The following is a 27,985-nucleotide window of genomic DNA, read 5'->3' as shown; positions in this document are numbered from 1 at the left end:
TCTCAGCGCGTGTGACAGTCCCCAGTTATCGTGTTGAGAAGTGTGTATCTTGAAAACGTCCTTGACATTTGTAACAGTCTGCTGACTGAACACTCATTCAGGCACAGACCCACGAGTAGTAACATTCGACTCTCACTGCCTCCGTCCAGAATGTCGTCGTTTGCTCCTACATCATCTGACTCTGGTCCTGCGGTTGCACAGTATGAAAAGTATGATGGACCTGATGCCGAATTTTTCCCAGGTATGTTAAATCAGAGTTTGTAAATTTAACGCCGCATTTGTCGACAGCATGACTAAATGTCAGAGATGTCAAACTTATCCTTTCAGAAAAGAAGTACATTGACATGAGTATTGAAGTATATTTATGAAGGACGAATGTCCTCGCCACGTAAACACGCTTTAGCTGAGTAGAATGGGGATAGTGGAGTGGAGGCTAGCGTTGTCGTGTTGTAATGCGGCCTGAGTAACCCGATATACGGTGGGCGGCGACGAAAGACGCCTGCAGATGTGAACAAGCTTATCTAGCAGGAGAAACAAAGGGGAGTCGGAGTAAGGATTCATGATATGAATTGACAATACTATCACTTCTCGTCATAAGGTGTATATATGATCCCATTTTATTGGGTGACATTCAACCTTTCATAATGATTTCGTTATCTAAATATTCTCACGGGCAGATTCCGGGAAGACCGATAGTGATGAACAATGATTGTCACGGAAGGCTAAGAAAATGTGCCGTGTGTGGTCACGTTGTTGTATATTGGGCTAGCCACAAGGCGATCTAAGCATTAAGACTCCCAGTACGTGCAATGATACTAAGATGTAATTTTGGGGGGAACAGGCCCCAGTTTGACCGCCTGTCATCGTACTGCGTGGTTCGAGGCTGGCAACCAAAGGTTTGTCTGGTCCAGATTCGATCTCTTGATAAGACAAGACCGAGGCTGTGGGGCGTACGCAAACGGTCAGCTCTTTAAATCAAGTATAGCAGGTGACACGTTGGGAATCTATGATAACTTATTTATAAGTAGAGAACTAATTTCGGTGATATATGTTTGTGTGGCAGTGTAACATCGACCAAACTCTACAACATTGTCGACGGACTTTAATACATGCTCTACCCCAACGTAGTGTGATACATGTGGAATACCAACAGGAGGTCCCACATACGAAACGACAATACCAAAATACTGTTATGAAATAGGACAATAGTTCTGATATCTGGCGAACGAAATCCAGTCATAAGGGACAACTACTCACATCTTGCTTACACGGGAGTCTTTCATGTATTACTTGCCATTTCAAACCTTTCAAAGCACCATATGATTGAACCATGGGGATTCCCGCCATAAACTAGGCCAAGCAAAGTTATGAATACACTATTTCATTGTTATATGTGTATATGTACAAATCGATGAGATCCCCAGAGTAATCTAATTTTACGTTAAAACTTCAAACACTTTAAAAGTTGACATGAATAAAATGTACAGTGCATCTTCAGAAATGTTTACAAAGACATCACAAAAACCCGGCAGAACCTAATTTGCGAAATTTTGTTGCAAGATTTCCCCCGAAAAGTGGGGTGGTGGTGTAGTCGTGTGGTTAAAGCTCTCACTCGTCACACCGAAGGCGCGGGTTCGATTCCCCACTTGGGTACATTGTGTAAAGACCATTTCTGGTTGCTGGAATATTGCAAAAAGCAGCGTAAAGCCGAATTCATTCACTCTTTCGCCATATCTGTCCCACGACGACGCCATTACATGCATGCCCCAAGCTGTTGCTGCAGTTGTCAGTTACAGTATCATGGACCTGTGAAGGTCCGGGTTAGAATATTGGCCTTCAGTAACCCATGCTTAGTAAGAGGCGACTAACGGGATCGGATGGTCAGGCTCGCGGACTTGGTTGACACATGTCATCGGCTCCCAATTGCGCAGATCGATGCTCATGCTGTTGATCACTGGATTGTCTGGTCCAGACTCGATTATTTACAGACCGCCGCCACATAGCTGGAATATTGCTGAGTGCGGCGTAAAACTAAACTCACTCACACTCACTACAGTGTCATGTGGTGCACCACTCACTCAGCACTCCATTCCATGGCTTGCAGCTGGGTGTCCACAACACAGGAATACACACATTGAGGAATGTATGCCAGCGGGGCATGTTGAGGCTTGATGACATCGACGCTGTCCCCATATCGACGTTGTCAGGGAGAATGTGCTGATATGGAACTTGATCAGGGCCATCCTAGCGATAACGCTGAACAATTAACTACACTTCTATAGTGGCAGGTCATTCTGATAATGATTGTGACAGGAAACAGCCTCCCATTACAAGGTTCTGCTGGTACTGGGGGTGTAGGGGTAGCTCAGTGGGTAACGTGATCGCTCTTGGTTCGATTCCCCACATGGGTACAATGTGTGACGTCCATTTCTGGTGTCCCTGCAGTGATATTGCTGTAATATTGCGTAAAGACAACCAACATGCTGGTATTGCATGGGCGGGTCCAGAAATTTTCGGGTGGGGTGGCTCTGCCATTGCAGTCATTAACCAGGCCACAGATAAGGGATTCCATGCTTATCTGTAAATGTCCTTGAAGGGTGATGACGGGGGACTCGTCTTTAATGTCGGTCTATAGTCTGTTTGCGGTGAGAACGTACCGATGAATTTCACTTTAAACAAAGAAGTAAATCAAATAAAGTGAAATTAAGATTGCGAATCCTCATAATTTTACCTTGCCATTTGAAAATTTAAATCTCAGAATTCTATTTTACTTGGGATGAAAGTTGTTTAACAAACGATCATAGTTTCAAATCGCTATTATTGGTTTGTATTACAAGGGGGTATGCACATAAAATGAAACACCGCGATCAAGTAGGGTTGGTCTAAGTTAACGCTCATCACGTACCGCACGTGCATTTGTTTCACTGTCCAACTACTTGGCTTACCCCCTTGTAATACAAACCAATAATAGCGATTTGAAACTATGATCGTTTGTTAAACAACTTTTTTCATAAGTTGAATAAAAATCTAAGATTCAAATGCTCAATTGGCTAGGTAGAATTATGAGGATTCGCAATCTTAATTTCACTTTATTCGATTTACATTTTTGTTTAAAGTGCAATTCACCGGTACGTTTTCACTGCAAACAGACTATAGACCGACATTAAAGACGAGTCCCCCGTCATCACCCTTCAAGGACATTTACAGATAAGCACGGAATCCTGTGGCCTGGTTAATGACTGATCGATTTTACACCGCTCTAATCAGTAATATGCAGCCAAGAGGAAGTCGGTGAAAATGAGATCACACACATTGTATGTACCAAGAGGGGAAGCGAACCCGGCCCTTCTTCGCTAACCTATACCCTTTGGATAATTACTAGTATACACGTGTCCATACCAGTGAACTATATGGCTGATTAAGGGAGAGGTGTTCGATTTGTTTTCACCTTAACTACGTATATTTGCACAAGTGTCTTTAAGACACACTGCCCATTGTTTGTATAATGTAGGCACCGTCATTTAAAACGAAACGTCGCGGGTATTCCTGGTCGGAACACGTGCAACCCATGCTGATTGCAACTGAATATTAGATTTCTGGTCATCCATCTATAATCCACTTTTCTGGTCCAGATTATCTACAGGCAGTCGTCATATTACTGGAATATTGTTAAACCAGCTAAAACAGCCGCCAATTCAAACTAAACGACGATATAATATGGAAGCTATGTGTAAGAGATGGAGGTGTCCAAATATAGCCATTGTACCATATTTGTACTTTATTAGAAATGTACTATACACTGAATAATCGATGATGCGATGTAACTGAAATACCTGTCAGTTGAACGACACCTACCAATACATTTTATTGTCAAATATCTCTTTCGAATTTTTGACAAATTAGGACCTATTTTGCCCATGAATCATTATAGAATGAAAAAGAGGAAATTGAAATATATGAAGCTGTTATGCTCAGCCCAGCGCCTCGGTGTAGTCTTATCACAACGACTCACATTACAAAACAAACTCTCATTAACCTGGAATCTATCCGTGATGACGCGGGGTCCTAGAGGAAGGCCCTTGACGTTGAGATATCTCACGATAATGGACTGTGACAGTTGTTATTCTTGGAGTGTGCTGTCACTTAGGATAGCTAATCTATCTCTCCATGATTACACACTACAGTCTATCTAGGGACGAAATGGTGGCCCCTTCACACACGAAACAACCACGTTCGAATCTCATCATGGTTACTATGTATGAAGCTCCTTCTTGGTGTCCCCGTTGTGATGTAGCGAGAACATTGAGGTCATTTGCTCGGTAGGACAAAACCACGCCACATTACAGCCCACAATGATACCGCCTCCGTGGTGTAGTGGTTAGAGCGTCCGTCCGGAGAGCGGAAGGTCGCGGGTTCGATCCCCGACCGCGTCATACCAAAAGACGTTAAAATATGGTACTTGTTGGTCCCTCCCTGGCGCTCGGCATTAATGGGTACAACAAGGACTGGTCGGCTCGGAGTCAGTATAATGTGTCTGAGTGGGGTATTCATGCTTCACTGCGGCATGGTATCTCAGTGGGCTAGCACTATAAAACCAGCTTAAGTCTGGGCTAGTACAAGCAGCCGCACATACACATACACACGCATGCACGTCGTCATATGAGTGAAATATTCTCAAGTACAACGTTAAACCCAATTTCACCTCACCTCACCTCACCCACAATGACCTATACGGGATCTGGAATCATGCAAAACAGTCAGTTTAAATGAGACAATCCCAACAGATATAGATTCTTCTAATCACGAATCTCTTCACTCAGTTTTAACAAGTCTCAATCATAGTCGTATTTGTATGCTTGAAATTTATAAGGTCACATTCTTCCTTAAGGTATTGGGAAGATAGAGTTCAAGCCTGATGGCGGGCCAGCTGACACCCTGGTGTATAAACAGTATAATCCATCCGAGGTAGGTATATCCTCATAGCTACATCTCATAAAGGCAGGGTTTAGGCTCTCGGTCCATGTTGATGAATCCATCTGAATTTGATTCGTTGCAGGGACACGAAGCTATGCATTAACATCATAATCACTGCCCCACTATCCTGAATAGTGATATATAGCACTTTATTTATAGCTAAATTGCAGATCAATGTGACGCCATCGGTTACCACGATGTCACAATCAAACAACGTTACGAATCGCTATCAATATTAAACTGTAAGCTGTATTTGTTAGGGTCAGGACGGTGCTTCTTGTCGTTTACAAACTGAAAAAGCTGAAAAAATAATTTTGGATGATAATAGAATCTCACACTCGTTTCTTTTCATATCAAATATATCACCACTGATCGTTAAAAGTATATAACACCTCGTCACTGGGGTGAAAGCTTCAACTGATGTGTTGTTTCTACAGACGGTGCAGGGGAGGACGATGGAGGAGTGGCTGAGGTTCTCAGTGTGTTTCTGGCATACATTCAGAGGGACAGGTAATGAACTGTTTCAGACTGAGCTTACTACACTGACGTTCAAAAGAAAGTACACTCCAGGCGCTTTGAGATGTCCCAGGCACAACACTGTTAAGGATATCTGTGGTGCTTTGGCAACACGTACACAATGTTTGTGACTTGTAAGGTACAATGAAGACACTATTCAAAATATTTACGTTGTCTTTTTTGTGGAAAACATTCTAATTACATTCCACACGGAGCACGTCACTTTGCTGTTAGCTCGACAGTATTGAAGAATAATGTAGGTACTCCTAGAATTAGGGATTAGATATCCGAAACTGATTAAGTAAATTAAACCCCGAGCCTTGGCAAAAGATTAAAGCGGCGAAACCCGCGGCAAGAACTTGCATGGAGTGACAATTTTAAGCTGGGTTAAATCCTGATTAACCGTTGACATCAAGGTGCTGACCCCTTTGGTTTCCCGACCTTGAACCGACCATGGGACGACGGCAGTAACACCATCGCCAACGCCAAGAGGAGGCTGAGGGCAGGATTCGAGTTCTTCTCGAAACTTGGCGTCAGATACTGGACTTTCCATGACAGGTAAACACAAACATACACTGCAGCTAATACTTTCTATTGAAATATTTCTTGAATTACGATTTACGGAAGCCTGATTGATACCAAGCTTATAAAGCCACAGCGGGTGATATGTAGCTTACTGGTTATTCGGGCCATCCAACTAAATACCACAGTTTCATTCCCAACATGGACACTGCGTGTAACCCATTTGTGTTGTCACATCATTTGATACTTGCTGCACCTTTTCTATATATTTTTAAGAAAAGAAAAACAATTATGTTCTCATACACACAGTCATTTCTGCACCGCAAAAGTTCACACCATGCTCATTGCAACTCTTCTTGTTTTTCCGCCGACACAAATGGCCGACTGATCTGTAATACTGTTCACATGTGCACAAACCACACTCCCAGCATCCTGACTAGATCATACTCTGCTCACTGCCCACTCCCAGCATCCCAGCATCCTGACTCCCAGCATCCTGACTCCCAGCATCATGACTAGATCATACACTGCCCACTCCCAGCATCCTGACTCCCAGCATCATGACTAGATCATACACTGCCCACTCCCAGCATCATGACTAGATCATACTCTGCCCACTCCCAGCATCCTGACTCCCAGCATCCTGACTAGATCATACACTGCCCGCTCCCAGCATCCTGACTAGATCATACACTGCCCACTCCCAGCATCCTGACTAGATCATACACTGCCCACTCCCAGCATCCTGACTACATCATACACTGCCCACTCCCAGCATCCTGACTAGATCATACACTGCCCACTCCCAGCATCCTGACTCCCAGCATCATGACTAGATCATACACTGCCCACTCCCAGCATCCTGACTCCCAGCATCATGACTAGATCATACACTGCCCACTCCCAGCATCCTGACTCCCAGCATCATGACTAGATCATACACTGCCCACTTCCAGGGACATCGCCCCCGAGGGAAACACTCTGGAGGAGTCCAACAAGTACCTGGACGAGATCGTGGACCTGGCCGAGGAGCTTCAGAAGAAGACTGGCGTTAAGCTGTTGTGGGCAACCTGCAACCTGTTTGCCCATCCCAGGTAATTGCCATGGCAACCTGCAACCTGTTCGCCCATTTAAGGTAGTTGTAATGGCAATCTGCAACACGTTCGCCCGTCCCAGGTAATTGGCATAACAACTTGAAACATGTTCGCCCGTCCCAGGTAATTGTCATGACAATCTGCAACACGTTCGCCCATCCTATAGGTAACTGTCATGTCAGCATGCATCATGTTCGCCCATCCCAGGTAATACTGGGTGTGCTCCCTAGCTAGAGCTGATATAGATTCACCAAGTGGATGAAGTCAATATAGTCTCGTCCCTTTCTCTAACATACTTTGTGACACTGTATTTGCTCAAGACAAGATGTGTGTTTTGTTCCAACTACACTAGTAGGTGGGCACGCACGGTTATATGCCATCGTTACAAATGTGTATATAGTTATGGACAGTACCCCAAGAAAGAAACATCAATTTCAATAACCACAATATTACAAAATTACACAATACATCAAAGATGACAACCTGTGTCCTCCTCCGTCTGATAACATCCATTTACGCTACACATGTCACCATCGCATCTCCGTCACCATCGCATCTCCGTCACCATCGCATCTCCGTCACCAGGTACATGAACGGCGCCAGCACCAACCCAGACGCCCACGTGTTCGCGTTCGCGGCAGCCCAAGTGAAGAAAGGCTTGGAGGTCGCAAAGAGACTCGGGGCAGAAAACTTCGGTAGGCATGATCATACTGTTTCCAAGTGTTCAGCAAGCACACTTGTATTAGATTGTCGCCCTCGTTACATTCCATACACTCTGACACCTTTCTCTAGCAGTTCTCAATCTGTGTGTTGGATTCAACAAGTAAACGTGTATTTGATGCCCCCGTTACACGAGGACTGTACCTGTTTTGTTCAGCAGTTCTAATTCCATGTATTGGGTTCAGTAAGTAAACTTGTATTTGATTGTCGCCTTAGTAACAAACGATGCACTATAACCCTTTTGACGAGCAGTTCCAAATCCACGTGAGGTTTAGCAAGAATGTTAGAAGTATATCGTCACCTTCTGATTTACATATGATGCATTGTAAGTCAACTTGTCAGCATTCCAGGTGCTGCCTATTTGTGTCCCGGGTTTTACGCTTAGTAAATATGTTCAATGTAACTCTGTACATCGATATCTTGGATTGCACTCTGTGCGGGGTTGATCAGCGTGTGAAAGGTTTGCTTCTGTGTCAGTGTTCTGGGGAGGACGAGAGGGCTACCACAGCATCCTCAACACCAATGTCAAGACCGAGGTCACCCACATGGCAAAATTCTTCAGAATGGCTTCAGGTATGGTACATGTTCATAGTTAGGGAGAATAATGTCACAGCCATGTAGCACCAATAGGATGGGTAGCCGTCATCTCATATTAACAGAAACAGGGTCCTGGGTTACAACTGGTTCCTAGAGTCCCAGCCCAGCCCGAGGCTTATACTGAATGTTGCTGTGTCTTTCTCATGATACCAATGACTGGTTTGGCTGGCCCACATTCGACCAGTTACAGGCCGCTGTGATATTGCTAAACAACCAGCTGACAACTATTCTCATTTGTTATATAATGACTCAGCTGGCAATTATAGAATCTACTGGTACTCACGCACGCACCTTCACTCACGTGAACTGTATATATATGCTGCAGATTACAAGAAGAAGATCGGCTTCACGGGCACCTTCCTGATTGAGCCCAAGCCAAAAGAACCAACCAAGCACCAGTATGATTACGGTATGGTTTCCATGGAAACTTGTTGGTACATAAATTAAATCCAATATATCACCAGTACATCACTGTTGTATACACAGTGTAAGTATTAGCTTGTGAGGAATTGCCCTGTTAATGTTTTGTGAAGTTATTGGTTATACAAAAGATTTAGCCAGACATAGTAGTTTCGAAAATAGTAGTTTTGTAACAAAGGTAATTTAGATTTAGATTAACCAGTGTAAATGTTAATCAAATTACGTAATATTCAAAATACGCAACTGAATTTATGTAACATTTCAAGAATACAAATACATGTTCTACCAAAAACATTATTGTCCTTTCAAAATTGACGTTTAAGAGAGCAATCGGTCTCCCTTGGATGAGCAATGACACTGAATCACAATGCTTCTCAAAAGCAATTTCAAAAGTGCCGGAAGAATGATTTGCGAATTATAAACAGAATCTCACCTTTGTTTCTTTTTATATCAAATATATCAACACTAGTTGAGAACAGTTTGAGAACTTCCCGGCAAGCCTCGGAGTTAAGAACTATTATAGACTTTAAACATTTATTATCCAATGACACTGGTGGGAGATTCGCTGTATATTCAACGGGTCTGCACGGGTCTGCACGTGTCTACCCTGTGTTTGTAGATGCCATGACAGTCATCGGTTTCCTGAAGAGCTTTGATCTGGACAAGGAGTTCAAGGTGAGTTGCCGGATATAGCCACTACTAGTTGACCAAGCATCAGGCAATCTGTTATTTGTTTGTAAACAGTGATGGAAAATTAGTGGCAAGGTAACTTGAACATACCACCAGAAACTAGTATAAAGCAATTCATTTTCGTATATTTTCATATAGCTGTGATATATATTATATGCTGGGGCACTTTGAAAACGCATGGTAGATTTTGACTCTTGATAAATAACGAGACACTGAGGGCTTATGTGTGGACATGTATCAACGTGAAAGAGAATTCAAACTCAGACAACACTAAACATTGGTATGTCGCATGCCTTTAGGCCTCACTATCACGTACTGTTGTGTTTTTTTGTTCATTTGTTGAAAAATATTTTCAAAATTTTATGGACCGAAAGTGTATGAAACATGAAAAAATGTTTCAGTCAGCCCCTCGAAGCGTGCCCCACGTTAGTTTCGACAACACCCGATGTCATCACTAATTTTCATTACTAACACAGTCACTATTTTCCCTTTTACGTCCTATGGAATCTGTTTCAGTGCATCAACGGGACTTATTATTCTCTGGCGTTTTGAATTCGTTCACACTTGTCCGTGTCTGTTTCAGCTGAACATCGAACCTAACCATACAACTCTGGCCGGCCATTCCTACGAACACGACTGTGTCGTCGCCTCGGCGTACGTACCTTCTGTTTCTCATGAGGGGGGCGGGGCAGTTACCCGGCATCTACTAAAATAAGGAACCCAGACAGTGTGCGAAATATGCACCTGCTCGTTGGCCTGATTCAGGAGGATGTCATGTCGGGCCCATTGGTTCAACTTTGTATGGGTCCTTGTGACAAGCAGTATATTTACCTATCGGTTTATTTGTTTCAGTGGCATTCTAGAAGTTGGTGGTATAGAGATGACAAGACTTTATGGATGTTCAACTTCTTTATTTTAACAATGGCGACGTTTCGGTATAGATTCTTATACCGTTTTCAAGCATATGGGGGATTGAAGGGGTACACCAGTATATATACAAGATAAGATAAAGAGATAACAATAACAAGGGCGGTTTATTTGTCACAATAAGCTGCCGCTTTTTAAGTAAGGGTATTTAGGATTAGTCAGAGTGATAGGGGTGAAACGGTATTTTGCCTTCGGTTCGGTATACTTTAATGCAATCAAAAAATTCGGTATTTTCGTACCGTTATCATATTAACCTTTTAAACCTTTTCTAAAATGTCTAGAAATCGAATCATTTTGTCAAAATATTTCTAGGATGGACTCTTGTTGTCAATTTTCTGCATTATGATCATATCTCATATACCCAACCGGAATGGACCGAACCGAAGGCCTGTACCGCAATAGGTATGTACCGTGGTAAGAGCATACCGTTTCAACCCTAGAGAGTGTAGCTGCTAAATTATGTGGACCTTGATGGCATCGTGACGATATATTTTATAAATAACACATGAACAAAATAACTGCTGGTTATAGGTAGTAATGTTAAGGGTACTAGGAGGAAATACCTCGTTTCGGCGCGGACACTATTAAATGTCCGCGATAGAGCTCAACTGGATCGCCATGGTGATATTTGCATTGTTCACGACACTGGAACCAGGAACGTAGGAAAACCCTACGCCCCTGGGAACGGAATCACAACCAAGCAAAACCTATTCCTCTTCCTCATGAAATTGTCAGTCTCGAAACCAAAACATAATCAAGTCGCCTTCATTGCGATCAACAGTGATCAACTAAACGCAGCTGGTAAATGACCAAACAGGTTCATCTTTGAAGCAAGTTCTCCGGTCGTCTTTCTCTATGGGTTGCATGTTTTTGTTATTGTTATTCCTTGAACTGACTTCACACAAACATGCCACCTTTGGCTGGTAGGTTATCAGACGTGCCAGCGAAAATGTTCATTTTTACAAGCAATACGTTTGAAAACTATCGGCCATAAATGTTTCTCCTGAACAAAAAATTGTTTCCTTAGAACGATCTCCCCAGCACCATCAAAGTGTGTTCGTCTCAAAGCCGCTTATTGTCGAGATCAATAACATTTCTGTTCCATGCGTACCACTGTGCCCATGTCTAGACTCCACGTGTATGTAGCGCGAGTCAGTCATTTGTTGATGGGATACTGCAATAACTGAACATTATTGAATAACTTATTATACCCTGTCATCCAACTGTCTAGTGTATACGTCTGTTCTGACAGGATGGGTATGCTTGGCTCAATCGACTCCAACACAGGCTCCCCCGATCTGGGCTGGGACACAGACCAGTTCCCAATGGACTTCAAGAATACTTCTCTAGTGATGAAGGTAACCTGAACAATGAGCACTACCCGCGTGCGGTCCTGTACCTGTTGGATTCTCATTAACACGTCGTAGATAACCTCATCTTTGTCACTTTCTGGAGATACTCCTTGTCGCCAGGCTTACTATCAGACACTTATGTGTTAATGCAAATTGTGCGAATAGCAGGTGTCCCCGATGGTGCAGGGTCACGACCCACAAAGCAAACGTAACGTTACGACCTGTCGTAACTCTACAGTTTGCCCTAGACTTACGAATGTATAGTGCTACGAACGCTTTGTGGATCGGGACCCAGCAGGATCTGCTAACCGCACTCGCGATACCCTGGTGTCAACACTGATTTTTCGTGACCAATTCACATCTGTCACTATAAGGCAAAATGGAATCTGTTTTGGTAAAAAACGAGACTGGTTGTTCTCTACCATCTGACCTCTTTTATTTAGATACACACCCGTGAAGATCCGGGTTAGAATTTGTCTTCAGCAACCCATGCTTGTCGTAAGATGCGACTAACGGGATCGGTGGTCTTGGGACTTGGTTGACACGTCATCGTATCCCAATTGCGTAGATCGATGCTCGTGATGTTGATCACTGGATTGTGTGGTCAAGATTCGGACCATCGCCATACAGCTCGAATATTGTTCGAGTGCGGCGTTAAAACAGTAAATAAACAAAACTCTTTAGATACGGAACTTGGCACTGTGTTTTTTTACATCCAGGTTAAAAAAGCATGGAGAAATGAGCGTTGGCAATAACCATTAACATATGGATTTGACGTAAACCTTTGTGCCAAACGTGGACATTAACCTCTGGTGTCGGGCTGAGGTACAAACCTTGAGCAGTAGGCTAATTAATATGAGCTCGACACGAATATATTGCGTCTAGAATGCACACAATACTTTTGTATAGGACTTAGAAAACTGAATAATCAGTAGGGTCTGGCAACATGGTTAGACATGACACTTTGGCATGTCACATGGGTTTTGGCTGTATTCTTTCGCAAAGGAACTATACTTATGTCATGCTCAGATGGCGTTCGGTTAAACCTTTGGTAATCAGCTGATGCAATGGGTTGGTGATACATGGTACACTTTTGACATTAAGTCAAGGGGTTCAGTCATCCTACTTTCACGTTTGGGTTAGACATAAACATGTTGTATAAAGTTCCATTGTGGGTTTCGGTAAAAGACATCTTGCTCAAGAGGCTTTTACATAAATCTTAGCTGGACTTAAATCGTTTGCGTCCACCTTGAATATTAACCTCAGGGTTAAAAAAAAATTGGATGCATTTACCTATCTGTCGTCTGTACAATATTGAATAAGTTACTGTTCTGTTCAGGTGGTATTGGATCAGGGAGGCATCCAGCCGGGTGGACTCAACTTTGATTGCAAGGTCCGCCGTGAATCTACAGAATTGCGGGACATGTTCAGCGCTCACATAGGTAGGGCAACCAATACATGGCCCGGACTGACGACGTTGTACGGTTTGAGTTTAGTTTACAGGTTGTCATTGTACGACTGCATTAATCTTGGTTTATGGGCGGTAGCCTAGTGGTCCAAGCATTCGCTTTTCACTAGTAAGTCTGGGTTTGATTTACGTTGAGTTGAGTTGAGTTGGGTTTTGCGTCACATCGGCATTATTCCAGCCATATAGTGACGAGAACAAGTTTGTTTTATTTCAAAAACATATATTCATTACATTGTCATTTAAAAGCAGAAAAAGCCATAGCACCAAATTTAAAAGCAGGCAATTTGTTAGTCACATTTCACAGTTACAATTTATTTACGAATATTGTACAAAAAGGTATACTTGGCTTAAGTATTGATCACATTAACTGCATTGGAAACGTCAGGCTCGGTGACTTGGTACATAGTGCACCATGGTACGACATGGGACATGTCACTAGAATCCATTTACCGGTCGCCGCGAGACAGCTGTTATACTGCAAGTGGCATTGTAGAAGCTCTGAATTCTGTATCAATAAAGACTGGGATGACACATCAATTTCCACTTCTTATCACTTACTCTGTCATGGTACTTGTATTTGCACCGTAAGAATATAGTCGTTTAAGTTCGTTAGACAGCCCTACATGTACAACTAGTCAACTACTGACATTGGACAAATAAGTATCTACAACAATGATTTATGCTTTCAGGGGCAATGGACGCCTTTGCCCGCGGCTTGAAGATTGCAGCCCGAGTGGCCAGTGACGGTACCATCCCAAAAGCTGTTCAGGTGAGGCCAACGTTACAGTAATATCCACTGTTTGGAACATATCCACCTGGGAATCCAAGTTAAGGTTTATAAAATGTATATACATATTAGTTCCTTTACACTAACAGAATGCACAAGCCAAATAAATACATTTTGCTTCACCAAGTGCATTTTAAGAGTGAGTGAGTGAGTTAATGTTTAACGTCGGCAATATTTCAGCTATGCTGTGACGATTGTCTAGTTTTCTAGGAAGGCCAAATGATACTCTGATGCACCAGTTTGTTGTGGCCTTGACAGAAACCAAGCATTTCCCGAAAATGTTTCCACACCGATAGGATCTGGCTAAAATGTTATTTAAGCACTTTCTGAATTTTGCACACTTTACAAACATACTGGAACAAGTGTGAAATGTATTACGTTTCAAACATCATTTCTTGGTTTCAGGAAAGATACAGCAGCTATAGTACTGGAATCGGTGCCAGGATCGAAAGTGGAGAAACAAACTTTGAGGAACTGGAGGTATTTATTTGTTGTCCCTTTACATCCTTATTAAACATTCAGACTAATGTGCGTTTGCAGTAGTCATTATTATCTGTTATTTATGTGTATCTGCGTACGAGCCTGCTTTGAGCCTTTCTGGGGAGATTTCAGTATCCAAAATATATGGTGTCACTAGTTTGAATTCTATCTTCTTTACAGAAATACATCGTTGAGAAGGGTGAACCACAGCGTATATCTGGCGAACAAGAACATTACGAAAGCATGCTGAATTACTTCATGTAGACAATAGGTCCTGGCACCTGGCATCTTTCAAGAACATACAGGCAATGGATGCGAAGCCTTTAACATTGGTAGATTTTGTTGATGAAAAGAAGATCTGGCCAGATGATGATGAAACTAATTCAGACACAGTATACCTGAAACATTCTCCTGCACATTATGTGAACTCTAAAGAATAATTATGTATTGATTACAAAATCATCTTTTGTTTCACAAATGACTAGATTTAAGGAACTTGTGCTAGCAGGTAACTGGTGCCTAGAGAAACGACTTTAATAGTAGAAGTCCTTGATTGACCACTGCTGCTGGCCATTACCAAGTAGCACTGTCAACTGTCCTTCAGAGGGGTGTCTGTGGAGCTTTCGCCATGTCTGTGTTTTGACTTAAATACCATGTTAATGTTGTCCAGCATTCCACAATGTATATTGCTTGCTTAAATTGTTTCATTATGAATGTACAGTGCTAAGATTTTATATATGTTTCACAGGGAAACATTCCTATAGTTTTTTCAAACAAAATTTGTTTTTCGTTGTTTACATGTAAAAAAACCATTTGAACATGATATTATGAATCAGATGTTTTTGCAAAATGTAATCCAGAACCTTCATTAAACAAACACCGTGTTTGTAATAATAGACTTTATTCCCTTTCATTCATCAGTGTAAGAATAAAATACAATATACAAGGTCTGTTTCTGCTTTTGTCTCCTTTCTGAGAAGTTGACAGTGAAACAGACACAAAAGACAATATTCAGTTTCATATTGATACATTCCATCAACTAAATACATGATATGGCCATACAAACAAATGTCTCAAAATCAGTGATCAGCTCCTGCATGATATACTACCTGTACATACAACATGGGATGTTGGATAGCTAACTGGCAATGCGACCACCTCATCCATGACTACCACATCGACACGAAACAAAAGCGAGTTCTATTCATCGCAACATGAAGACTTCAAGTCAGTCCTACCAACATGTGCCATGAACATACAAATGTGGCAATAACTACAATACATATAGAAACAAGAAACCTCCTTGTATATCCCCTTTAGAGCACAGGAACATATACTCATGGAAACAAATAAGGAACACATGAAAGTACACTTTCCTTTATTTCCAGAATTTCACCCACTGTTCAATACATACCTTGTGAAGAAACCTGGAAAAGAATAAAGGAACACTTGTATTTTCATGTGTTCCCTTATTCTTTTCCATGAGTATACTCTTGTCCAATGGGTGGACTATTTCTGTCACCTGCTGATTAAGTACTGTAAATATTAGTTTCAAGAGGTGTAAAACATTTCAGCATATGTTGTTCATATACTGAGAAAGTCTTGTCAATCATCCTCGTTCCATTACATAACAGACTGTTGGAGACCCTACCCAAAACATACAGCTTTGGATATCTTGTTCAGAAAATGTTATCAATGAACTGGAGGAGATTTACTGCAGAAATGAGGATCTATATGTTGAGATGAATAGATTCTCCCTGTATAATATTCCAACAACATCACTTATACTAGTCTAACCTATTAACAGCTGTACAATTGCACCTGCATGTCATAATTAAGGCTGTGTTGAGTTGGACACGGAGATTGACTATCGCACTCAGTTCAAGGGCTGGAAGAACACTTTGGATTTGTCAAAACACGTGTTGTTTGTTGAGGTAATGTGACTGCCATTTTACAATTTCAGCTGAATGCCACTCATGATTTAACATGAGATACTACGACACTTACCTACGTTGATGAAATACATTCAAAGGAGATCATTCTTCAATGTTCTTACAATGAGTCCACAAACAGGGGCTATCCTGGAAGATGTCAAAGCTTGATAGTGTCAAAGTATTTCATGTCAAAGTGATAAAGCAAACACACAAGGCAATACAAAGTTTATGTTTACACACACTAAGCTGTGTACATGTTCAAATATGTTATCTTTTATCAGTTAACATCTACCAATACACATGATATATTTTCACAGCCAAAGGCTGTCTTCATATTCGTTTTTACTATACCATCATCCATGACCCTCAAAATGACAACATGCAATCAAGAAAATGATCTCATAAACCAATTCATTAAACATACATACTACATAGATAAATTCCAGCTGTGTAATTTATCAATAAGCTTTCAACAAGTTTGGTGAAGGGTCCAAGTACATATTGAACATGTGTTATCACCGAATCCACTTACACCAAGCAACAGTAATTGAAAGAGTTTTTTGGCACTCATACTAGAACTGTGACATAAAATAATCTTACTAGTGCTCAGATCACTTTGTAAAGGAAAGATAACCTCATTTCATCCAACACTATTTCTAGTTACTCACCATACAAATAAATGTCTCTGAAACTAGAAATGCCTATATTTAAGGAGCCATGTTTGCCATGTTCATTGGTCAGGTTTACATAATGATTGACTATCATATTAAACTTTCATGGAAAGTCTTGCGAGTCAGTTACATCTATAATCTAAAGAAATTATACACACATCACATCCATCAATACATTAAACTCACTGGGACATCTTGCTGATGAAGAGGTTGAAATTGTAAATGAAAAACCCCAAAACAATATATTTGTGAGATCATCTTTTTACCTCCCCTCAACATGGATGAACATTTTGTTTGGTGTCGTTTAACACTGTATTAATGCTACGTTGTACATTCTGAAAGCCAGTTCCTTATCAAGTCCACAGTAAAATTATATATTCCTCGTAAATGTTGGGATGTTTATAAATGCAAAGATAATAGGTTTATCAGTCTGAGGACTCCAACATCAGTTATTACAAATTATCACCACCTCACAATAATCCTCATAATGCCCCAAAATACCTCCACATCACTAGTGAGTCCAAATCTCATAAAGATGGTTGACTGAGTTAAAGATGGATTTTAGTGACACTAAAAGGAAGTTAAAGATGGATTTTTCTAACAAATGCAATAGTGCTAACAAATCATTATTTAAACATAACATACTAAACCAGTCCAAAATAAGGTTTAATTGTACCATTAAAATGTGAAATTGCACTGATGTATCTTGAGATTCAATAGAAAACATTAAGAGTAGACACAACACCTCTCATGAGTGATGGGCAGAAAACTGTCAAGCATTGAGAAGTAATTAGCTCAGTGAAACTATGGCAAAGCAACAAAGGCGATACTACATCTGTCTCATAAATGTTCATATTAAGACAGGAAATCACTGATGTGACTTCCCTTCCATTACGCATCCGTAATTGTATTGCATGATCCATTCTTATAACCAGGCTTACTGAAACATGGGTACTGAAAGTGTTAGTGCTTGGTTACAAGTCAAAGGTATGCTGTATTTCTACTTAGTGAGGAGACAAACAGCCCTTAAAGTACACTCCAAGACATATATCAGTCAATGTCCAATACCTGTATATAACAGAGAAAGAAAACAGTAATGGGAACAGTCATCTTCCTGCCCGCCACACATCTTCTTCAAAAATGGATAGAAATCAGGAAAACAATGGACTTTACTAGCCAGTAAAATACTGCAGTGTATGTTTGAAAAATAGTGTACAGACACTGTGATAAAATTTCAAAGATGAGATTGCACAGGAATTATTACCGGTGAACATTAACATGTCAGCTTAAATACTGAAAACCAGGCATTTTACTGGTGCTTTTTCTTACAAAGAACAAATAGAGTATCATTAGAGACATGTGCATCTAGTCATCACTGGGATTGTGTTCTGTAGACACCATTGTTTACATCGTAACAATGAAAGCACAGAACAACCTTAATGTTGCAATCAACACAATCAATAAAACAGTAAATGATGAGTACATCTTGTACATAGTAAATCTGTTCAATGAAGCTGATTTATATGAGAGGCTCTTGATCCAAGCAAACAAACCTGCATCATAATTTGAATAAGTGAGAGAAATCAATGTGAATATCTAGAATGGTAATGCCAGTATCATATGTATGTATATATGACCTGGTGAGGACTAGCTGGCATACTACAATCATGTACATAATGAATATTTGGAAAATGACGAAGTCAATATTACCAGGATTTGACATTCACCCAAATTCCCAAACAAGACCACAGGACCAGTAACTTTTAAAAATCACTGGTCCTTACAGATTCATACTGGTCCTGCTAAGGGACTCTTAGTGACAGCCTTAAATATCTGCTAGACCGTCGGGATAGCACTTATCAAAGTTGCACTGGTCCTGTCAACATTTTACTAGACCCAGGTCAGTGGGATAGTGTGAATATCGAGCCCTGTATTACTATGACATCTACAAATATAACGGGAAGTGACAGTTTCAGTGATTTTTGATTATACAAGAGGCTGTCTTACTTTGTGAACTGTCAATCACAAATACAAACCTGAAACATTGTAAGATAAATCGGGTAGGTTAATCAGATTGAAACTGAATTGGATAATACACATATTCAGTCATGTGTCATTCAGTCAATCATGTATTTCATTTCAAGCGAGTTGTATGAAAAGAAGATAAAATTGTTGCACTGTGGCATGGAATATTGAAAACCTTTTGATCCATTCAAAACATCCTGAGTACATAATGACATGATGGAAAAAGTGCAACAAATGAATGATAACAAATGACAGTGAACAATATTCTACCGTATGTTACGATATTCCTACAAACTAGCATCATTACAGAAGGGTTTGTTATTTTGAGGGTATTTACTTGGGATCCTTTCTGTGAATGACTCAGGTCATCATTACGAAGATCATGACGTACAACATCTTACAAGGACAGAGCTTTAGAGTATCAAACAGAATGACTAATTCTACAATCTTTACTCTCAATGATCATTAATTATTTCAATGAAGAAAACTGCGAAAGCAAACAACTACTCACATCTTTTCCGCAATAAATAACGGTTATGAATACATGAAGTTATGAGGTTTCAGTTTTCAAAACTGAAAGATGGCTTGAATGAATATTGCCTTATCTCACATCAGAAATTCTTCAGCTACTAACATACACAAAAGTGAAAGAACATCCTTTTAGTGAAATCCTTGTCATGAAATTGATTCCAGCTTCAAATCTGATACTAGTATGTGATTGTGGAAAAACCCATGATTTTACTTACAACGCTAAAAACTACCCCCCTTACTTCCAGCATATTTACAAGTCTTGTGTCTCATTTCACATATATATCTTTCAACCATACAAAACTCACAAAGCAAACATCCTTCATTTAACCATTGCAACATAAAACAACATTTGCATCCACTCCACATGCACAAAAGTACATATTAAAACGTAGCAACAGATAACAATAAGCACATAAAAAAAAACTTATCGCAACAGAGTTAATTGATATCATACAGCATGGATGCAAATAGTGAAAAACACTGATTGACATAACTATGATTTTTGCACAGTAGCATTGACACTTTGTCAGTGAAATCTTTTCCATGAATGTCATGAGACACGTATGATACAGGTATGTTCTCAAAGCCAGTTAGAGTAGATTGAAGTGGATTGCCAAGATTCAGTTAAATTCCTGTAATTGTTAGGAAACACAAAACATGACAGCAGTATGCAATTTTCAAGAAAAAGAACTTAAGTAAATGTGAAAACGAATTGCTTTCAATCACTTAAATTCAAGAGGATACAATTGAAACAAAGCGGAAAGATTAAGAAGATTGAGCAACGATTTCCGGTCTATATAGGAACCGGCTTCGCAAGTATGGAAAGCATGGATACATTCTCTACAAACAATATATATAGAGAAAAAAATTTGATTCCAATATGAAATTCTAAGAACCAGCAGCAGTAGCATTGCTGTTTGCAATTAATTAAAACATTGGAAGATTAAGTGATAACATATCAGCATGAAAAGAGTAAATGTGACAAAAATATTAACAAAATTTAAGTTTCGGAAAAAAAGGGTGGAATTTGCATTTAATCATTTAAACACAACTAATTCCAAAAGAAAATGTTCATAAAATTGTGTAAAAAATATATGTAATTTACAAATTGTGATTGCACGAGCAATAAGACAGGTAAGATTGCTATTGTTTGAAATTTTCAAACTTAATAACAAGAGCTTTAATATTTTTATTCTTATTCTAATTCTAAGTTTAATTCATGTTCAAGGCAGTTTGACACACAGTGTTTACAGCCACACTACCATCCCTTGTATACCAACATTTACCTCTGCCATGGTCACACCGCTTCAACCATCTTGTCGCATGATTATCCAGTGCAAGGTGATAGATAGGATTTGTTTAACTCGTCAAGAAGGACTCCGCTGTCTTCTGTGCAGGAAACCTCTTGTTACTCTGACTGGCTAGTGTTCATGAGGCTAGTTCACCAACTGAATCAGTTTTGTCAAGTAATTGGTCAGTTGTATTGTTCTGTGCTAAACATAAAGTCTGTACCAAAGTAACGGTCCCCAAAGTTTCCTGCAAACAAGAAAACAATGATAATACACAGCTGCTACTTGGGATCAGAAACAAATGAAGAGTCAAAATATGTCGTATTGAAGGACACTAACTGCTGTGTATCACAGCCACTGCCAAATGGCACACAGTTTTTCGGGTATTATCATTCAGGTACATATATGGACTACAATTAGCTGTGCACACTGACGTAAACATATTACAAGATTAGGCAAGACACTCACCCGAAGTTGCAGTCTGGTTTCATATTATTACTTCTGCAATGCCAGTATCGAATAACCAAATGTGATAACACCAGCAACTATATCAATGTCTCCTTTAAATGACTTACAGAAAACAACTTTTGTGTCTTGATTTGGACTTGGAACTCACCAATGCCTGGCAAAATATGGAACTTTTCATTCACTTCCTTGTCAACAGCTGTTGTCACTATCTTCACTTTGGGGAATGCATAGGCAACGGAATGCACACCTATAAAAACACATTGTTAACATATAGATGTCTTGTCTTTTTTTGTTGTTGTTTCTTGCATTTCACCCCAGCCAGAAATATTCCAGGTGAGGACAACACTTTGAAACTGACCAAACAATCAAGTGATTGACATGATCAATATCCCATCCCACTTGACTGTGATGCTATACAATCAACCAAATCACTAAGCCCTTGTGTCAAATATGAAGAAAATCCAGTGAACGGTTATATAGATATCTCGCTGACAAGCTTAACATGCAGGCTCACATGCTGAAATCTTCAAAGTGTCGTCGTGACCTTGAAAATTATGGGAAGGTCATCAAAATCGACTGGGCCCTGTGCCTTCCCTATATGAAGCTTGGTGTCAAATATGAAGAATATCCAGAGAACGGTTCTTGAGATATCTCGCTGACAAGGGTAAAAGTTCAACTCCCCTTGTGACCTTGAAATGAAGGTCAAGGTCACCAAACCTGAGTGGGACCTTTCTTATACTGTGATGAACCTAGGTACCAAGTGTGAAAAGAATCCAGTCAATGGTTCTTAAGATATTCCACTTCGTACAAACGGATGGACGGAGCCTAATACTATATCTTTGACTGTCCAAAACATTTTGTCTGAACAAGGTATTATTCATTATTAATCCAAATATTCACAAGACTATATTCACAATTGTTATTCAGAATGTGTGAATGTGTTCCAAAGAACGCACAAATCACAAACATGTAATTTTTGAGTAAAATTGATATTTTATACTTATCCTGACTCATGCTCTTTTGCTTGTCCCCTTCCTCTTGCGAACATAGTGGAACACTTGTATCTCCTTAATTGAAGCTCCCTTCAATGTAAAATCACTAATTGGTACTCACCCAAGAGTTGCCTCCCCTGCCGTAAGCGCGGGAACAGGTGTCGCCACCCTCTGGCCTCATGCTTCACTCTCTCCTGATTTAGCGAGCCCAACACTTGAATTTACAGGGAAATCCAAAGTGTTATGTGGGGAGGATGGGAGGGCTAACCTCATGAGTCAGGATAAGTATAAAATATCAATTTTACTCAAAAAATTACATATTTTTCCTTATCCTGACTCATGCTCTTTTGCTTGTAGAATCCTCCGGAATGGAGGTGGGCATAAACAGAATACTTTGGATTTATAATTAGTGATTTAAATAACTTATACTGTAATAACCCCTGCGGGAACTTCATAAAGGCATTGACTTAGGATATTTCCTCTATAATAAGCCATAGGTTATATATTACCATAACTGGGGTATTACATTACTCATATACTGATATACCAAATTATATAAATAGATATAAAAGCGACTCTGATAGAGAAGCTGTACAACTGAACATAAAACTCAGTATGAGCTTAAGGTTGAATAACCTAAGCGAAATATATACATAGCCCTAGAACTCCATTGGAGTTATAAGCTAAATAATGTATGTATAATATACATAATAATCTCGTGGGGGTGAATATTAACGCCTCACGAGGGACTGTCAGTTGCTGGCGAGGACCAAAGGACCGAAATGGTGAATGCCAGAGCGTCCTCGGTGGTGATATCTCTCAGATAGTGATTAGCAAACACCATGTTAGATTTCCAGAAGCATCCTTCCATAATTGTATTCAATGAACAGTTACCGTGAAGGGCGAGGGTGGAAGCCAATGCCCTGATTTCATGGGGATTTGATGCTGTTGGAGGGTCCAGTCCTGCTGCCTTGTAGGCGCGTAGAATGACAGTCCTTATCCATATAGATATGGTGGTACGAGAGACTTCTGTCTGATTAGTAGGCGATAACGGGATGAACAATCTTCTGAGCGATCTTAAGCCTTGTTTTGGAAACGGCGTAAATAGATTTTGAGAGCTCGTACTGGGCATAGCGATAAGTCCAATGTATCTTGAGATCCGAGAATCGAGGATAGTGCAGGGATGTGAAATAACCTGTCTGGTTGGCCTGGTAGTTGATTTTTGGCGATGAAATCCCATCTTAATCCCAGGTGCGCTGTGTTTTGATTGTCATCAAACTGTATCCTCTCATAATCTAGAGCGTGAATTTCAGATATTCTGGCTGCCGTGGCTAGCGATAACAGGAAAATTGTTTTCTGTGAGAGAAATTCAAAGGTTGTCGATTCCAATGGTTCATAATCCTCACTTGTGAGGTGTTGTAGTACTACATTCAGATCCCAAGCTGGGGCGTGGAACTTCCGCTTTTGGTCCTCCAATCGGAAAGCACGTAGTAAGGCCAGTAACTCTGGTGTTTTTGTCAATTTAACACCCGTTCTCATAGAAATCACAGAACTAAGCGCGGCAAGATATGTGGACAATGTCGAGCCTTTTAAATGTTTGTTTTGCCGTAAGTAACACAAAAAGTCTGCCACTTGAGGATGCGTAGCATCTCTCGCTGTAAAACCCTTGTTTGCTGCGTAATTTTCGAAACTGTGCCACTTGTCGTCGTACAAGTTACGAGTTGAGTATCGTAAGGCAAGCGTGACCGCTTTTGCCGCCCTGGTAGAATATCCTCTCTTGTTTAAACACATTTTAATACAGTCCATACGTGAAGTTTGAATACTTCTGGGTTTCTGTGCACCTGTTTGGTGTGTGGATGTATTAACAGCTTTGAGCGCTTGGGTAGCTCTAGTGCCGGTTGACCGATTCCTTGTATTAGAATGGGAAACCACATTCTGGCCGGCCAGTAGGGCGCGACCAAAATGAGTTGTAGGCTCTGTGTTTGACTGATTTTCTGTAATACTTGAGGTATTATTGCTGGAAGCGGAAGCGACGCATTGAGGCCTTCCCATGATATGCTTAGAGCTTAAATCCGTTGCCCATGCTTGTGGGTCTGGAACTGGTGACACGAATGTCGGTAGTTGATTGTTGAATCTTGTGGCGAATAGATCTACTAGGCGAGCTCCTATTTGCTTGATTATCTGTGCAAATATCTCTGTATTGAGCATCCATTCTGTCGGCGTGACGGTAGATGTGGCCGAGAGAGAGCGTCTGCTAGTATATTTCTGGCTCGGGAATGTGGCATGCTTTGACATGTAGATTTAGATCTTGGATTAATTGAACAGTTGAAAGGTTAAAGTCAAAAGGTTCGGCGATCTCGTTGAGCCTTGCCTGTTCACATAGAACGCCACTGTCGAAGTTGTCGGTATGTATCATTAGGTGCGCATTCTGTAGAATGTTGCTCCAATGTCTTATGGCGTTGATTACAGCTTTCATCTCTAATGAGTTTATGTGGAGCTTGCTTTCTAGCTGATTCCATAACCCTGATGCCGTCCGGTTGGTGAGATGAGCTCCCCAACCTTGGAGCGACGCGTCTACATATAGATGGGTTTTGAATTCCTGCTCTGCTAAACAAATCCCTTCGCAGACATTCGATTCCTTGGTCCACCATAGTAGATGAGGTCTGAGATGTTTCGGTAGACTGAATGGTTGTAGGTCGTCGAGATGTGTGTTGATGAAGACCTGTAAGGGACGTAACTGTAATCTGCCTCTGACTGTCAAGTCTTGGGCTGATGTTAGAAGACCTAGTAAGCTCTGCCATTGTCAAAGTGGTAGCGGAGAGAGTAGGGCTGGTGGAATGATCTGTTGGATCTTGAGCCAACGGTCTTCTGGTACGACTATACGGTTGAGATTGGTGATAAATCGAATGCCTAGGAATTGCAGATCTTGCGATGGTACTAGGTCCGACTTGAGTAAGTTTACTAACCATCCCAGCTGTGTTAGTAGCTTTATGATGTAGTTTAACTGTAGTTTGAGATGCTGTGGATCTTGATCTACTTGTTTCCCGTCGTCGAGGAAGAACGCACTGCGTAGCCTTGACGATGTAGATAGGTAACAATCGGTTTCGTTATCCTCGTGAATAACCATGGGGCTGATGATATTCCGAATGGGAGTACTTTCCACTGGTAATGTAACCCGTCTAGTGTAAACCGTAGGTATTTCCTGGATTCGGGATGTATAGGGATGTGCAGATAAGCATCTTGTAGATCTATACTGCCCATGTAGTCCATGGGGCGAATCATGTGCCGTAACTTTCGCGGTAGATGTATCATGCGGAACCTCGGTGGTCTCGTGTAGATAAGTCTTGTTGAAGAAGCTCATGTTGTAAATGAGTCTGTATTTCTCCTTGGAGTTTTTCTTGGGTACTAGGAAAACTGGGGAGTAGAAACCTGGTTCGATGTTTCCTTGATCTATTACTTCTATGGCCTGCTTGGTTAGGAGTAATGTAACAGCCTCTCTTAACTTTGGTAGTTGCTGTGCCTGTACGTCGAACTTGTGAGGGTTGACTGTTAGCGGAGGCTTGGCCTGTAGTGGGATACGAAATCTGTGTTGAAGAATGTTGGAGACATAGGTGTCTTGAAGCATTCCCCAGTTTTCCCAGTGTAGTTGGAGACGTCCACCCACTTGTGACGGTTGTACTGGAGCGGCTGGGGTGGAAGACTCCAGTCGTTCCGAACCTGTCTTTCAGCGTTTATAGTTGCGGGAACCTCTGGGTGTCCTGCCTCTTCCTGACCCTCCTCTATCGTTGCCATATGGGCCACGAAAAGAATCTCTTCCCCTGGAACTGGCTATCTTCCTGTCTCTTGCTCTTTGTAGGCCCGTGAATTTAGATCTCCCTGAGTATCTTTGTGAAGTCTGTCGAATGACACTGGCTAAGCGTGTCCATCGATTTAATCATCAGGACTTCTCTGGAATCCTTGGTGACTTCCTTGGAGACTTTGTCTATTCCTCCGTCAAAGATGGATGGGGAAGACCACGGGCTGTATATAGTGGAGCTGTAAAGTTCTCACCCCAGTTACAGGAAGCGAGGAGGCCTTGACGACGAGCTAAGGTCAGTGCTGCTGAGACAGGCGTGAGATGATCTGTTAAGAACTGCTGGTCCTTCTTTTGCATCAGTAGGGCCCGAGTAAATCATTCTATCATCTTCAGAAGTCGTGGTTACGAAATCTGGTGATAAGTGTCTCATTTATTGTTCTAGATCTATTTAGACCAAAGAACATACGTCTCGTCATGGTTTCTATCTGAACCAATTTCCGATCATCAATCTTGTAGAACTTGTTCTTGGCATCGGAGATCAGCTTGTAGTTCTCATCGATGTCTTGCGCCTTGAAGAAGGGGTCCATATTATGCGTGGAGAACTTCTTGGCGTGAAAGTTTGGCAGATGTGGTGTCTGAACCTTTGTGGCTTTGTGGAATGCTGTATCTAGGTTCTGTGGTACCGCATGTCCGGGTCGATTGGGGGTAGTGTGATAGCATCTGCATCGTCTTCTTTCATCAGGTATGTCTGCGCCGTGTTGCCACTCTTGGAAGGTGATGAGAGATCTAGATTATTGACCATCCAATATCTTATCTCTGCATCTGAGAAAATAATTCCTCCATCATCTTCCATTCCATCATCATTAATGAGAGGTTGTTGCTCTTCTGATGTAGGACTGTGTGGCTCTATCTCTATATCGTTTGACGCTTGTGGAGATCTAGTTGTAGGCTAGCAGACCTGTGAGGTGTGACAGTAATGTACGTGGAGATCGGCGAGGTGATCGACTTGGTGATCTACATCGATAGGTTGATCTTCTTGGAGACCTGTGAGGGGACCGTTGGTAGCTTCGCGAAGCTCTTGTGTAGTCCCTCGATGTCCTTTTAGATGATGACGATCTGGGTTCAGGTGTCCTTCGCGAACGCCTTTGCGAAGCTTCCTCTGCGTCCGGTCCTGGGGAACGGTGATATGACCTTCGCGAAGGCTTCCGTGAGGTCTGATGATCAGATTCCGTATCTGAGTATGACGCCGAAGAAGGTGATGATCTTTCCCGCCTTCGCGAAGGCTGTACATCTGGGTCCTTCGTCGAGGTGGTCTGTGACTTCCTTCGCGAAGGCGGCATCGTCGTGGCTGCTACGTTGACGGGGGGTGCCTCTGGGGTGCTGTCTACGTTGGAGCCTTCGCGAAGGCTCGGACCCTGGGATGGCTGCTTCTCCAGTCTGTAGTGGCCTTCCATCATGATCATGATCATGATCTGCTTCATTAGATCGTCTGGGATGATCTGCGACGAAGTAGATGGTGCCTTCTCTGCGCTGATAGCGGTGGGGCCCTCAGCGATCTCGTCTGACATCAGTGTAGAGGCATCAGGCTGCATGGTGATCTCTGCTGAAGTCACTGTCGCTGTTACTGGTAGCTTCTTGTGGCGTATGTCGGGTATGATGATTGGCTGGTCATCGTAGAGGCCCATTTCTCCTGCTGGAACGATCTCGGCTGAGAAAGTTCTCGACGACTTCG

General features: G+C 41.4%; 2 protein-coding genes across 3 annotated transcripts in view; one reads left to right on the top strand and one right to left on the bottom strand.

Annotated features, from left to right (window-relative positions):
• The first annotated feature begins 29 nt into the window (after nucleotides 1-29).
• On the top strand, nucleotides 30-15,497 carry LOC124275305 (xylose isomerase-like). The gene is made up of 15 exons (XM_046710794.1): nucleotides 30-241; nucleotides 4,889-4,965; nucleotides 5,412-5,484; nucleotides 5,907-6,048; nucleotides 6,969-7,106; nucleotides 7,692-7,801; nucleotides 8,304-8,399; nucleotides 8,749-8,832; nucleotides 9,463-9,518; nucleotides 10,117-10,187; nucleotides 11,713-11,818; nucleotides 13,152-13,254; nucleotides 13,970-14,049; nucleotides 14,473-14,547; nucleotides 14,728-15,497. Exons 1-15 carry the CDS (start codon nucleotides 151-153, stop codon nucleotides 14,809-14,811), a joined length of 1,386 nt encoding a protein of 461 aa, XP_046566750.1. The 5' UTR covers nucleotides 30-150; the 3' UTR covers nucleotides 14,812-15,497.
• A 1,329-nt stretch (nucleotides 15,498-16,826) lies between these two features.
• Nucleotides 16,827-27,985, bottom strand: part of LOC124275303 (uridine-cytidine kinase-like 1) — a 29,214-nt gene continuing 18,055 nt past the window's right edge. For both annotated transcript variants that reach the window (XM_046710789.1, XM_046710790.1), the window contains exons 13-14: nucleotides 21,614-21,712; nucleotides 16,827-21,244 (exon numbers count right to left, since the gene is read on the bottom strand). In XM_046710789.1, coding sequence (XP_046566745.1) covers nucleotides 21,183-21,244; nucleotides 21,614-21,712 — 161 coding nt within the window. In that variant the 3' untranslated portion in view covers nucleotides 16,827-21,182. The remainder of the gene's footprint in view (nucleotides 21,245-21,613; nucleotides 21,713-27,985) is intronic.

Source organism: Haliotis rubra, unplaced genomic scaffold (genome assembly GCF_003918875.1).
Source record: "Haliotis rubra isolate DU_JTF1 unplaced genomic scaffold, ASM391887v1 Scf2, whole genome shotgun sequence".
Lineage (NCBI taxonomy): Eukaryota > Metazoa > Mollusca > Gastropoda > Lepetellida > Haliotidae > Haliotis > Haliotis rubra.
Note: the sequence above shows the minus strand (reverse complement) of the source record. Positions and strands in the feature narration are given on the sequence as shown.